Source organism: Artemia franciscana, chromosome 17 (genome assembly GCF_032884065.1).
Source record: "Artemia franciscana chromosome 17, ASM3288406v1, whole genome shotgun sequence".
Classification (NCBI taxonomy): Eukaryota; Metazoa; Arthropoda; class Branchiopoda; order Anostraca; family Artemiidae; genus Artemia; species Artemia franciscana.
Genome location: NC_088879.1, coordinates 12,842,470 through 12,856,883, shown reverse-complemented (window position 1 = coordinate 12,856,883; position 14,414 = coordinate 12,842,470). Strand labels below are relative to the sequence as shown.

At 34.2% G+C, this 14,414-nt stretch overlaps 1 protein-coding gene across 3 annotated transcripts in view; it reads right to left on the bottom strand.

The window, feature by feature from the left end:
- The window catches only part of LOC136037874 (lachesin-like), a 368,714-nt gene that overhangs the window by 244,873 nt on the left and 109,427 nt on the right, over positions 1–14,414 (bottom strand). For 2 of the 3 annotated variants that reach the window (XM_065720725.1, XM_065720728.1), the window contains exon 1: positions 12,310–12,512. The exons of the other annotated variant lie outside the window; for it this stretch is intronic. In XM_065720725.1, coding sequence (XP_065576797.1) covers positions 12,310–12,391 — 82 coding nt within the window. In that variant the 5' untranslated portion in view covers positions 12,392–12,512. Of the gene's footprint in view, positions 1–12,309; positions 12,513–14,414 lie in introns of those variants that run through there. 3 annotated transcript variants of the gene reach the window in all.

Sequence of the window (14,414 nt, the reverse complement as noted above, 5' to 3'; positions counted from 1 at the left end):
CCTTTCCATAATACAAATACAGAAGAGAGAATAATGAGGACTTTTTTCCCAAGACAGTGAACGAACAACACATAATTGAATATTTTGGCTCTATATCTAAGGGCTGTCTTCAGCAAAGAAAATAATAAATAATAACGCACTTACAGTAAAAGTTCTCGGTTAAAAATCCAGTTTTTTAAATACCATTGGCATCATTACTTCTTAACGAAAAGTTCACCCAAAACTGTGTGATAAAAGCTAATATTTTACAAGCTAAAAGGTTCATTCATTTCACTAACTGTATTTATAAAAAATTGGAATAATTTCTTATTGCGATATTTGCCTTCTCTGCAGCTAATCTTGTAGTTCTTTTGGGATTGGGGTTGTTTTTATTCGTTCCTATTTTTGTTTTATTTTGAATTAGATTATTTTCTATAATTAGTTTTGTGTACATAAGGTTGAGTGTGTATTCACCCAAGTCTCTATTTAGGGATGTGTTATTATTTAAGTTTCGTTTGATTTCGATTGCCTCGCGGACAGTTTGTTTGATTCCTAGGTCATTGCTAATTAGAACTGTTTCGTCAAATTGAACATAAACCGTAAAATTACGTAAACCGTAAAATTAAATTTATTCACACTACGTATTATCAATACATCTAAAAAAAAAGTATTTTCCCATCTGTTTCGGTCTCTAGAGTGAATTGCAGGTTTCTGTCGTAAGTATTTAAATGTTCTAGAAAACCTTTAAGTTCAATTTCGCCATAATTCCAAACTGAAATTACGTCGTCCATGAAACGTCCCCAAAACACATGATTAAGAAAATACGAACCTAGGGCCCAATTTTCAAGATTTTCTACGAAAATATTTGCGAGTAGGCCTGATAGAGGTGCTCCCATAGGAGACGTATTTCTTAGATGTATTGATAATACATAGTGTGAATAAACTTGATTTTACGGTTTACAGAAAACCTACCCATAATAATAGATACCTTCACTTCAAGTCTAACCATCCTCCATAGGTTAAAAGGGGTCTGGTAATATCTCTTGTGGATAGAGTACTTAATATCTGTTCAGAGCCGTATATTAAAAAACAATTAAATTTTATTATAGACATACTTTTTGGCAACGGGTACCCAATTTCTCTCATAAATACTGTTATTGCTCAAAGATTAATATGCATTCTTCTAAAGCCTTAAATCACACACCTATAAACGATTCAAATAAACCCACAAGCACGATCTACCTACCTTATATTCCGAAAATTACTTAAAAACTGAAAAAAGTTTGTTTAAAAAATAATTTAAGTGTTGTATTCACAAGTAATTTAAGTATAATGAAACTTCTCAATTCTGGTAAGGATAAAACCCCAGTTACTCGTCTAAGAGGAGTGTATCAAATACCATGTAGTTGTGGAAATTATTACATTGGTCGAACCCACCAATATTTAGGAACAAGATTGCAGCAACACAAAGAAAGTATTGAAAAAGCATTAAAATCTAAAAATAACTCCATATCTTTCGATTCAGCTTTAAGCAATAATATTTTTGAAAATCCAAACAGTTATGTTCTATTTGACGAAACAATTCTAATTAGCAATGACCTATGAATCAAACAAACTGTCCGCGAGGCAATCGAAATCAAACAAAACTTAAATAATAATACATCCCTAAATAGAGACTAGGGTGAATACACACTCAAACCTATGTACACAAAATTAATTATAGAAAATAATCTAATTCAAAGTAAAACAAAAATAGGAACGAATAAAAACAAGCCCAATCCCAAAAGAACTACAAGATTAGCTGCAGAGAAGGCAAATGTCGCAATAAGAAATTATTCCAATTTTTAATAAATACAGTTAGTGAAATGAATTAACCTTTTTAGCTTGTAAAATGTTAGCTTTTATCACACAGTCTTGGGTGAACTTTTCATTAAGGAGTAATGATACCAACGGTATTTTAAAAAACGGATTTTTAACCGAGAACTTTTATTGTAGTGTGTTATTATTTATTATTTTCTTTGCTGAAGACGGCCCTTAGATATAGGGTCGAAATATTCAAATAGGTGTTTTTCGTTCACTGTCTTGGGATAAAAGTCCTCATTATTCTCTCTTCTGCATTTGTATGGTAAAAAGTGTTCTTTAATTGCATTAAATTAAGTCAATGATGTTTGTTGTAAGGCAACTAGGCCCCACTATTTCTTAAATGTTTGTCATAAACAAGTTCGCTTCTAGGATCTTTATTATTATTGGTGTTATGTGTTTTTTTTTTTTGTTTTTTTTTTAAATAATAAATAATAAAATTAAACAGGAATCCGAATAATCAAGACTTTTTAAAAAAAACTACTTGGTTCTGCTTTTCTCCTGTTACAGATCTTGATGATAGTAATTTTGGAGCATTAGATGTAATCTAACAGATCATTGATCATTAGATTACGATTGGGATCGATATGGTCAAAAACAATATGCAGAATAATTACAGTCCCTCAGACTTCAACAACATGATCACCCTTGCAACTATTTGCAGTCACAGTCACATGTAGACGCAGTCACAGTCGCAACTAGTCTCTGTAACAAGTCGTTATTGTTACAACCGCAATTAGTTGCAGTCGCATGTAGTTGCAATCACAAGCAGTAGCAGTCACAAGTTGTTGCAGTCACAATCACGAATACTTGTGTAATTGCAATTAAAACTCAAGAACATGGTTTAGATTAGAGATTAAATAAAGAAAATAAGTTTTTTTTAAATGAAAGTAAGGAGCAACATTAAAACTTAAAACGAACAGAAATTACTCCGTATATGAAATCCTTTTCTTCCTCAACGTCCCGCTATTTATGCTAAAGTTCGGCTCTTTCTCTTAACTCTATTCTTAAAACAGTAAGAAACTTTAGCGTAAAGAGGGGCGTCGAGGAGGAAAAGCCCCTTTCATATACGGAGTAATTTCTGTTTGTTTTAAGTTTTAATGTTGCTCCTTACTTTCATTAAAAAAACTTGTTTTTTTTATTTAATTTCTGGACGTTTTTGAATTAATGCATGTTTTGATCTTGGCTCTCCGCACATAAATAATTAAAACGAAATTTGCATATTAATTAATTGCAATTAATCGGAAGATTTTGAGAAAAACGGAGCGACGGAGGAGGCCTAGTTGCCCTCTAATTTTTTTATTACTTAAAAAAGCAACTAAAACTTTTAATTTTTTACAAACGTTTTCATTAGTAAAAAATATACGTAACTTATGAATTGAATTACTTAACGAACTTCTATATTCGTATGTTTTTATAGCGTATATGAGGGGGGTTCAACCCTCGTCGATACCTCGTTACACTAAAGCTTAGATTTTGTGCCAAATCCTTAAGAATGACCTCTGAATCACCAAAGCCGTAGAATAAATAGTTGAAATTACTAAAAATACTTTAGCGTAAAGAGTGAGGTATAACAAGGAGGTAAACCCCTCATATGCGTAATAATTTTTGTTCGTTTTAAGTTTTAATGCTGTTCCTTACTTTCAGAAGAAAAAACTTTGCATATTTATTTTTTCATTGATTTTTCAAATAATGCTAGAAAATCCTGCACCCCCTTCATTGAAATTCTCTTCCTCTATGCGAAGTTTCTCCGTGGAAATATCCTCCAAAGTAACCCCCCTCCAACTCTCCCCCCTAAACCAAAAAATCCCCCTGAAAACGTCTGTAAACTTCCCAGTAACCATTATTATATGTAAACACGGGTCAAAGTTTGTAACTTGCAGCCCCTCCCACGGGGGCCGCGGGGGAGTAAGTCGCCCCTAAAGATATAGTTATTAGGTTTTTCGACTATGGTGAATAAAATGGCTATCTCAGAATTTAGATCGGTGACTTTTGGGAAAATATGAGCGTGGGAGGGGGCCTAGGTACTCTCCAATTTTTGGTCACTTAAAAAGGGAACTAGAACTTGTAATTTCCATTAGAATGAGCCCTCTCGCGACATTCTAGGACCACTCAGTCGATACAATCACCCCTGGGGGAAAAAACAAATAAACACGCATCCGTGATCTGTCTTCTGGCAAAAACTGCGAAATTCCATATTTTTGTAGATAGGAGCTTGAAACTTCTACAATAAGGTTCTCTGATACGCTGAATCTGATGATGTGATTTTCGTTAAGATTGTATGTCTTTTAGAGAAATTCCTGAGAAGTTGCTGTCATCCCCTTTTTTCAACCAATGTTTTCTTAATGTTTAAAAAATGTATTTTCTTTTTAGAATATATTATTTTATTGCTAATTTAAAATGTCTTTTTAATCTATAGCAAATGTATAGCTAGCAAAAGAAGAGTTGTCTCACTGATACAATGATCTTTGGGGGAAGGAGAACTAGGCGTTAAACATATATTTATTTTTTTTTGTTTAGATTTTCTTTGAAACACTCAGTGATTTTGTTTTTAATTTTTATTTTAATTTTTTTTTAATATTTACAAAGATGTAAGTATTTTCCATATAGATTGTAGGGTACAAATAGAACTATTTTTTATCTTATTTTGTAGAAATGTGTCAAGTTGTTACTTAATGTTTCAAAACTCTTAATGTTTTTAACATTTTTAGCCAATAGGTAGAACAAAAAGTTAAATATAACTTTTCTATTATTTAATGGTAAAAAGTGTGCTTCAATTTCATTAGCTTAACTCAATGATGTGTTTTGTAAGCCAACTAGGCCCAATTATTTCTTAAATGTTTGTCATAAACAAGAATAGGAATAAAGAAGCCTTTTTAAACAACTGCCTTTATTCTGCTCTTCTCCTGTTCGAGATTTCAATGCTTGTAATTTATGAAAATTCATCATTATAATGTAAATTACACAATTGGGATCATTATTGTCAAAAGTAATATGTTAGATAATTACAGTCCCCCTACTTGAATAATATGGTCACAGACACAAGTATTTGCAGTCACAGTCACTGTCGCAACCAGTCTCTGTCACAAGTAGTTACTGTCACAACCACGAATAGTCGCAGTTGCAAGTAGTTACTGTCGAAAGTAGTTGCAGTCACAAGCAGTGGCATTCGCAAGTAGTTGCAGTCGCAATCACGAATACTTGTATAGTGACAATTAAAACTCAACAGCATTGTTTAGTGTAGAAATGATGTTATTCTTACAACCTGGATGAACCTAATCCCTTTAATCGAATTCAACAACCCTCCTGAAGTTTCCTTAAAGTTCAAACTTCATATCCTAGCTATCCCTGAAAAAATTCTAATGCACTTTTTGACAAGCTGGACAGGCATACTGTCTTAATTAAGCTCAAAATCCTTTGGATATTCCCTGAAAGTTTAAACTTAATCCACCAAGTTGTTCCAATATTGTTTCGCCTTAATACTCTTAGCCGTTCCTGAGACATTGCACACTCCATTTTGACAAATTTGATGCATATAATATCTTATGATTTTCTTCAACATGCCCCTCAATATTTCCTGAAAGTTACAACTTAATACCTTAAGCCGTTTCTGAGATTTTGCAGATACACCTTTTTAACAACTGGTATGCACCTGGTGTCTTTTGATTTAGTTTAAAATTCCCAAACATTCTCTGAAAGTTTTAACTTATGCACTCGGTAACTCCTGATATTTTGCAGATGTGCCGGGGAAGCACATTTTCCTTTACTTTAGTTCAACTGAATACCGTCTGACATTTTATGATTTTGCAGTTACGCTCTTTTAGCAACCTGAATCCATTTGTTGCCTTTTAATTTAGTTCAACATTTGCTGAATAATTTCCAGAATCTTCAACTAAATAACTTTTTTTCTGCCTGAGATACCGCAGATAAGCCCTTGTGACAGCCTGGATGCCCTTAAACTCTTTTAATTAGTTCAATAGTTGTTTTAGTAGCAGTAGCAGCAGTTACTGTGGCCTATAGCAGTAGAAGTGAAAGCAGCCGTCACAGTTGCAATTATACTAGTAGTAGTACTAGCTGTCGCAAGAAGTCACAGTTGCAGGTATTCGCAGTCACAGTTGCAGTCACAATCAGTTGCAGCCGCATTAGCAAGTAATCGCAGTTACAAATAGCCACAGTAGCAGTTAAAGGTAGTCACAGTGACAGTCGAAAGTGGCCGCAGTCACATATAATCGTTGTCAAAGTTGTAAGTAGATGTAGTTACAGTCACAATATTTGCAGTCATAAATAATCACTGTTGTAGGTGCAGTCACAAGAAGTCGGAGTAGCAGGTAGTCACAGTCACAGATGCAAGTATATTTGTTACAGTCACAGTTGTAGGTAGTCGTTTTCGACTACTTACCGCACATAGTGCATTTTATTTCAGTTGAGCATTCCCCTTTAACATTCCCAGAAGTTTCACCTTAATACCCTTAGCCTTTACGGACATACCCTGGATCGAACATTCGGCCGTTTCCCAATAATACAGCCTATTTACAAACAATGGGAAACTTGTATAATTCGCAACCCTGGCCCAGGGGCTTTGGGGAGTTATGTCATCCAAGGAGGCATAGCTATTGGATTTTTTGGCTATTTTGAATTATTCAAATATCTCAAAATTCTAATCAGTGTTTAAGAGGGCATCTAAAATGGGCAAAGGGGCTTTTTTAGCCTCCAATTACTTCTCAACATCGCCTCAACATGCCTTAAAGTTACAGCTTAACACCCTCAGCTGTTCTTGAGAAATTGCTGTCATACCCTTTTGACAACCAGCATACACATTACGCGTTTTGATCTTGTTCAGCAGCCCCCCCCCCAGTATTTTCTGAAAGTTTCAACTTGATACTCTATTCTTTTTTGGAGATCCAGAACCAAACATATCCCCTTTCCCCATAACAAACGCTATATGCAAACAATAGGAAACTTATACGACTTACAGCCTTCACTTCTGGGGTTGTGGGGTATCGTCTCATCCCCAAAGGCATTGTAATTTGACCTTCAGACGTTTTTGAACCAAAACTTAATCCCAAAATTCTTATAAATTTCTCTGCGGGGAGGGCCTCTGTAATGGGAACGAAAGGGGACCGGCTGCCCTCCGATCACATTTGAATTTAAAGAGAGGCTCTAGAACATTCAATTTTTTACCGACTGAGCCACCTGCTAAGTTTATACGGCCTCCTTTTCCTATAAAGTGGCTCGGGAAAAAGTAATAATAAAATGATGAATCAAAGGCGTTTGGCTCTTTACTATAGGCAACACTAAAGCGTTGCCTTTGAAACCTTAATATCTTTATGATTTACTTGTTGTTAAGTCACTCTATATATTATGGCAAATGAACACACATTGTTTGAAATGCAAATCATTTTTAGTAAAGAGCTCTGGCAAATGCATGTATATATTTAGGGGTTTTAAGGGGTCGGCAAACTCCCGCTTAATTGCCGTCTATCATTTCGTTTTAAGTTTGACTTTGTTTCTACTTTTAAATCCAGGCCCTTCTAAGTCTCGGCCGCAGTATAATCTATCATTTTTAAGCTTTTTTTGTGATTATCTATTTTAATTTCTGTTTTAGATTCATTTTTTTATTCATAGTATAGTCTGTTCGTTTTAAGTTTTACTTATTATGTAACTTTATTTCTGTTTATTTGGGTTTTATCATGGCTCTTCATCTGTTTTTGACACTTTTTTAAAACACATTAAAAGCCAAATGGAAAAACGGCATAAGCTACTTGAGGCAACACTGGTCAAAATGCGTTCTCTTTAAAATCTTCTTCTAAACTGCAGTCTACTTGCAGTTCCTCTCTAGGGATTATTTTCCTTCGGACTTCTATTTTTTCGAATAAGTTTATCTATATACTTTCCGCTAAGACAAAGGAAGCTGTTAATAGTATGCAAATTGGTCAATATTCGAAGGCAATTCCGGTGATCAAAACAAAATGGGACAATAACTAGGAAAATATGACAAAGGACGGGCCAATTTTTATAGTAAACAGGGTCTCCAGCTCATAAATTTGCAGTGGGTAAGAACAATAAATGCATTGAGTTTATAAAAGCCACTAAAAAGGATATATTGAGTTTCTCAGTTGCAGAGAAAGTAATACTGCATGGTGTGGCATTCGATCTTGAAAAGTCACGTAATTCCTTCAATCACCTATTATGACAAAAGGGCGAGGAGGGGACAGAGGTCATTGTGTGAGCAGTGAAGGAGGATCCCAGGGACCCAAAAGAGTGCATTTCCATCCCCAAATTTTCTAACTCACCCTGAGCCTTCAGATAAACATTGAAAGGGGGCGGCATGGGTGTAAGAGTTTATCTCTATTTTTCCTTCAGTTAGACTATGCCTGAGTAAGGCTGTTTCGGGGGGATACCTCCTTTCTCAGAGACGATAAATGTTTATGATGTTTATTTTAAAGTTTCATTTAACTAAACTGCCTTCCTTCATATTTCATAAAATTATTTACATTGATATATAAGTAAGTATATAATATATAAGTATATAAGTAAGTATATAAGTAATATATATGAGTATATAAGTATATAAGTAAGTTACATATAATATTTAAGTATACAAGTAAGTAAATATGTAAGTAATATATAAGTATATAAGCATAATATATAACTATAGAAATATAAATATATAAGTAAGCATCAGCTATAATGACAGAAGGATAATGGGTCATACTTAGGTGGAGGAAAGATGCCTCAAGAAGAAGTTTTTCATGCCCAAGTAACTGATTGAACCTTCAGATAAATATAGAATGACGTTTGGTAAGGGAAGGGAGTAGGAATTGACGTCTAATTCTTCTTGATTTCCGGGAATACTTTTGGTCAGCGCCTTTATTATTAGGGCTGGACAGGGGGAAGAAGATATGCAGCCCCTCCCACCATGACAGTCTTTTTTTATGTAGCATAAAATATTACATTCCAGCTCCTACAGGTTAAAGAGGCTAGGCGGGGCATCATGAGAATCGCCTGTAAATTTGTTGAGAGGGGGTGAGAGTGCTGCGCAGAATTTTCATTCACATGAACAATAATACCCTTTGCGTTTATCCAAATTTCTAAAGCTAAAATATTATAAAGAACTTTTTTGCGCCAAAATTTTCACGAAATAATCAAATCTTGTCTAAAATTTCAATTATAATTCAACATATTAATTCTTAAGTGGAAATCTGACAAAGCGGCACATTTGCAGTTATTGACATGTACAATTTAACAGCAAGAAATTTGTGGCTTACGAGACTGATAGCCCACGACATATTTTGGTTAGGCCTGGGCATGATTTGAAAAACGATCAAAAAACTAAGAAAAATAACAATTTTTCCAGCTGAAATTAAGGAGCAAAATTAAACCTTAGAACCAGGATAAATTATTCCCTACATAAGGGGAGCCGTTCCATCCTCAAACCCTCTTTATTCTGAAGTTTGACTTTTTGTCCCAATCCCTTCAGGACGACTCCTGAAGCACAAGGGCTGTTGAATTGGATGAAAGGAACAAATAACTCGAGTATAACAAACTAGGGGCTAAGGAGGGGTTGCCTCCCCTTATATACGAAATAATTTCTGTTCCTAAGCTTTTATGTTGCTCCTTACTTCAAGTCGTAGAAAACTTCTTTTTTATTTATTATTTTTAGAATAATCAGCTATGCTCTAGAATTTAAAAATAATATCAGGCTACCTATAGTTAAATAATGTGACTGCATTTGTTCAAAAAATGACTAATTCATTTTAGAAAATTAAAATTTTATTTCAATTTACTTAAAATCCTTGGAAGTATTTCGAAGCTTTATTTCACAAAGATCTATAATATTTTTTTTTTAAACGATGACCCAATCAGAATTTTGTGGAAAGGTCTCTGTCCTTTGAATAACCAAGAGTAGACTAAATTGTGATTAACAATCATAATTATTAAACAAAACAATATAATATTCCAAACAAGACAATATTCCTCTAAAAATCTAAGTAGGATGTGTAAACAAAATATTAAAGATATGTAAAAAATGACCCATGCCATGAAATGAGGCTTATTAGAAATGTACTGCCTATATAAGTTCTAACACTTTGTATATAATTTCTTCAGTTACCCATTCATCGTTGCTTGAAAAGGGTCCTATTTTGGTTTCAGTGTTTATTTTGAGGTTTGGTATTAATACTGTTCTTAGGACTTTTTTCTACAATTTTTATTATTCTGCACTGAGGACGGTTGAGCCGAGGTCTCAACCGATATATTTGCATAATTATATTCTATTTTTGGCTTGCTGCTATTGTCATTGTTTCTCTCTTTGCGATTTTTTCGTTTTGTGTCTCTAAGACAAGGTAACTGTGCTGGAATGTGGAATGTTGGAATTGTGCTGGAATTGTGTTGTGCTGGAATTGTAAAAATGTTTATTTTTTTAATGTTTATAATTGTTTATATTGTTTATAATGAATTTAATGTTTATAATGAATTGTAAATGGAATTGGAAAAATGTTGTGCTGGAATTGTGGAATGTGGAATGTTGGTCATAACGCTAAATGCGTTATGACCAAATTCCAGAGTAATATCAGGCTACATATAATTCAATAATGGGAATGCAATTGTTCAAAAAACGACTAGATTTCTTTCAAAGTATTTCATTTGCTGAAAATACAGCATCAGTTTGAATTTTTCAAGTGTTTTCAAGCTTATTTTCACGAGGATTTATTATTCTTCTTGGAAAGAGCAAGGAAATCAAGAATTTGTGGAAATACAGAAAGGATATAGGAAAAAAATATTGTGAAAACCCCTTGAAGAAAATAAATGACAAATATTTTCAAATAGTACTAATGAGAAAGATATAAATAACTTATATGGGTTTTAGCACTTTAGGTCTTTTAAGCAAAAAATCTTTGAATCTTGGATATAACGAATATGTGGTTCTTTACTGAATTTCTTACTTCCAAGCAAGACCAAGGACTGCTAGTTACGGCAAACAGAGATGCACAACGAAAATCCAAATTAATCATTCAAGTAAAAGAACTCGAGTATTATCCAATTATAACTCAAAACAGGCCTAAATTGATAATTCAAGTATACGGCAATCATAAGCTTAGCGATCAATTATTTTTCGTGTCCTTTTTACTTTTCGTATGATTAGTATCTATAGAATTCAGTAAAGTGAATATATCTCAAATTTTCAGCATTTAGTTTCAGTGAAGTGAAGAGTGACTAACATTACAAAGAAAAGAAATTACCAAACATTAGAGAGAAGCTATCACTCCTTGGAAGACCCACAATGCCTTCTAGAATATAGTTGCTCTTGACTTAAAACTCTTCAGGTTGAAAAACAAATTTGAAAGTTGAGTCATTATATCAAAATTAGGGGGATACGAGCATTTTTAAACAACGCATCAAAATTTCCTCGTATTCTTTTTTGTTATGTTTTTACGAGTCAAACTCCTCCCCTTGGATACGGCCTTGTTTGCACATGGGTGCTAATTTAGTAAAGTGGGGGGGGAGCCTTATTAATTTTTTATTTGGAGACATAAAATGGTTTTCGTCAGATTCTAAGGGGTTTGTCTTTATAGTAAAAAAAAGTTAGCCGAGGTGGGTCATCTACGCTGCCTACTTAAGAAAGGCGGCTTAAGAAAGTCAGACCCTGCTTATTAAAGATTTATTGAATCAGTAATTTTAAGCATTTCATATGTCATGCACATTTCTTATTTAAGTCGAGGATTGTTGTTCAGTTGTTGATTTACCGAAGAGTATTAGTTAATTTCTTACCATTCAGAAGATACCCGTTAGATAAATAGATAGAACCGAAAGCTTCTTATTCTTTGTCAATGAATAAGTTCATGAAGCGGATGTGAGGGAGCAGAGATGGTTTTAGAGGAGGGTTAAGGGGGTGTTTATTCCCGGCACAGAAATTTTAGGAGGACAACATTTCAAATAAATAATCTAACATTTATAATCCACTTACAATTTTGATTTTTTTTTCTTTTTTTTTTTTCATAAGATAAAGCAGAGGGCGCAGCTCAAATTGAGTCCGAAATTTTCATTTTTCCCGTAGTTTTCCCATATAAAGTAAGAAACGTCAGATTTAATTAAATACAAAATTGTGTTAGTAAATTATTTTTTTTAACAGATTCAAATTTGTTAAAATTTTGCCAGGAGAAGGGGGGTTCTAAAAACTGCTGTTGGACAGGAAAGGTGCTAATCTAGATTACATCCCAGGCACCAGAGAGGTTAGAACGGTAACTGTGTGTGGACAGGACAAGGTCCAAAAAATAACTCAAGCCCACAGCCCAACTGCAAATCTTGGATGTGGCAGATAACTTTGAACGTCATTAAGAAAAACAATTACAGGCAATTACTTTTAAAATTCTGCTGTAGACTTTATACTTCAAAATATAGAAAACCTCAAATCAAATCTACCTCAAGATAAGTAAAACCAAATTATGTATATTCAATCAACAAACTTACCATCTCCTAAAAAGGCTTTGACGGGACCTGAAACGCACCATAATATTAAATATATAATGTTTAAAATCATAACTTTTGACATGATGTAATAATAAATTCGTAATGCACTTTACACAAACTCCAAAGGATCTACACCTTCTAATTTTAAGATATAATTCCAGATAAAGCACACCCGAAAATATATGATGACATAACGGAGCTAAATCTCCAGCATCACTGATCTTGGAATTTCTAAGATCTTCTGTTCTCCAGGAAATTTAAGCGCTTGATAAATGAGGGACTATCTCTGATTGGCTATATATTTACCCAATAATAGCCCATTCTTTGGGGTTTCCTGTCAACCAGTTTTAACGATTAAAAAAAAAGTCATTAGAGTGAAAAGGGAAATTAAGCTAGGTCCGTGAAGGTGAGGTAAATTCAAATGATTTGTCAGATTTTCCGTTGGGCTAGCTAAGTTATACTAGTAACTTGATTACTCTAGAAGAACGAGGGGGGGCACATTGCCCCATCAAAAATTCAAATTTAGTCAAGCAAAAGTAAAAATTAGAATTTCTTTAAAAATTCTTCAGATAGATAAATTATTTATTTGAAAAAAAAAACAATTAAACACTGATCATTTTGGAAAAGCCAACAAATAACTCACTTATAAATGGAACCAAGGTATGCCCAAACAGGTCGGGAGGGGTTAGCTTAGAGTGGAAAGGGACGCCTTTCTTACATAGGACTCATCAAACAGTTCATGGTAAAAAACTATAAGTGAGAAGTACCTCCGCTAAATAGTAAATTAAATAAAAAAAAAAAAAAAAAAACAGAACAATTGGCCTTCTATGCTGACTTCAATAATATATCATTCATCAAGTTTAACCTTCCTTACCCATCAAAAGCTAAAAGACCGAGAAGATTTACCTAATGTTCGAAAAAGCGGGGAAACATCTACAACAATCCAAGCGACCTTAATGAAAACCACGCCATTAAAATTAACATAGCAGCTCCTAGTTTTCAAGCTCCTATTTACAAAAATATGGAATTTTGTATTTTTGGGGCAGAAGAAATATCATGAATGTGGGTTTATTTATTTTCTTTCCAGGGCTAATCCCACAACCTGGCGGTCCTAGAAGATTTAGAGAAAGCTTATTTGAATGGAATTCAAAGTTCTATGGCTCTTTTTAAGTGACCAAAAGTATCAGAGACCCACTAGCGTTCCCTACCACGCCTATTTTTATCTATTTCTATCTGTTTTATTCAGCATACCTGAAAAGTCCAATAACAATGCCTCTACTGATGAAATAATCCGCCACAGTCCCCGGAGGAAGCGCTTTAAGTTGCGAAATTTGCCAATATTGTTCTCATGTAGTATTTGTTGTTGGGAAATATATGGAAATTTTGTTTAAAGGGAATTTTTGTGAGGGGGATTTCCCCGCGGAAGGATTTTCCTTTTAATGAACTTTGCCCGTTGTTTACATATGCTATTGGCTATTGTGAAGTACCTAAATATTTTTTGGGAGGGGGATTTTTATGGCGGGCGGGGGGGCATATTAAACATTTTTTCATTGAGGAATTTTTCAGAGGGAAAGGAATTTTTTAAGGTAAAGGGAATTTTCCATGGAGAGGAGTAGGATTTCTCGGTACTATTTAAAAAACAGAAATCAGAGGTAACACTATAGCGTTGCCTATAGTAAAGGCCATTATGTTCCAATGTTTATTATTTTTCCTGGGGTCTTTATAGGGAAGCAGTGGTCTTATAAACTTTGGAGGGGGCTCAATCGATCGGCAATCGGATGCTCTAGTGCGCGTTCTATGAGTCAATGTAATCTCAGGCCAACCAGCCCCTCGCGATCTTTTTTCCCCAGATTTATCAAATGGAAATTTAATATATACTTTTATTAAAAATAGTTAAAAGATTAGAGAACAATACTCCGGGGTCGAAACAGCCCCCAGGGCCCAGCGACAGGTGTTTTAAGTTATGCACTGGGGGCATATGTAGTTCATAAGGGCAGGATGCTCATACAAACTTCAGAGGGGCTCATTTCATAGGAAATTGAAAATTCCAGTTCGTTTTTTAATAGTCAAAGAGGTCATGGGGCAACTAGCCCCCCACACCCCAC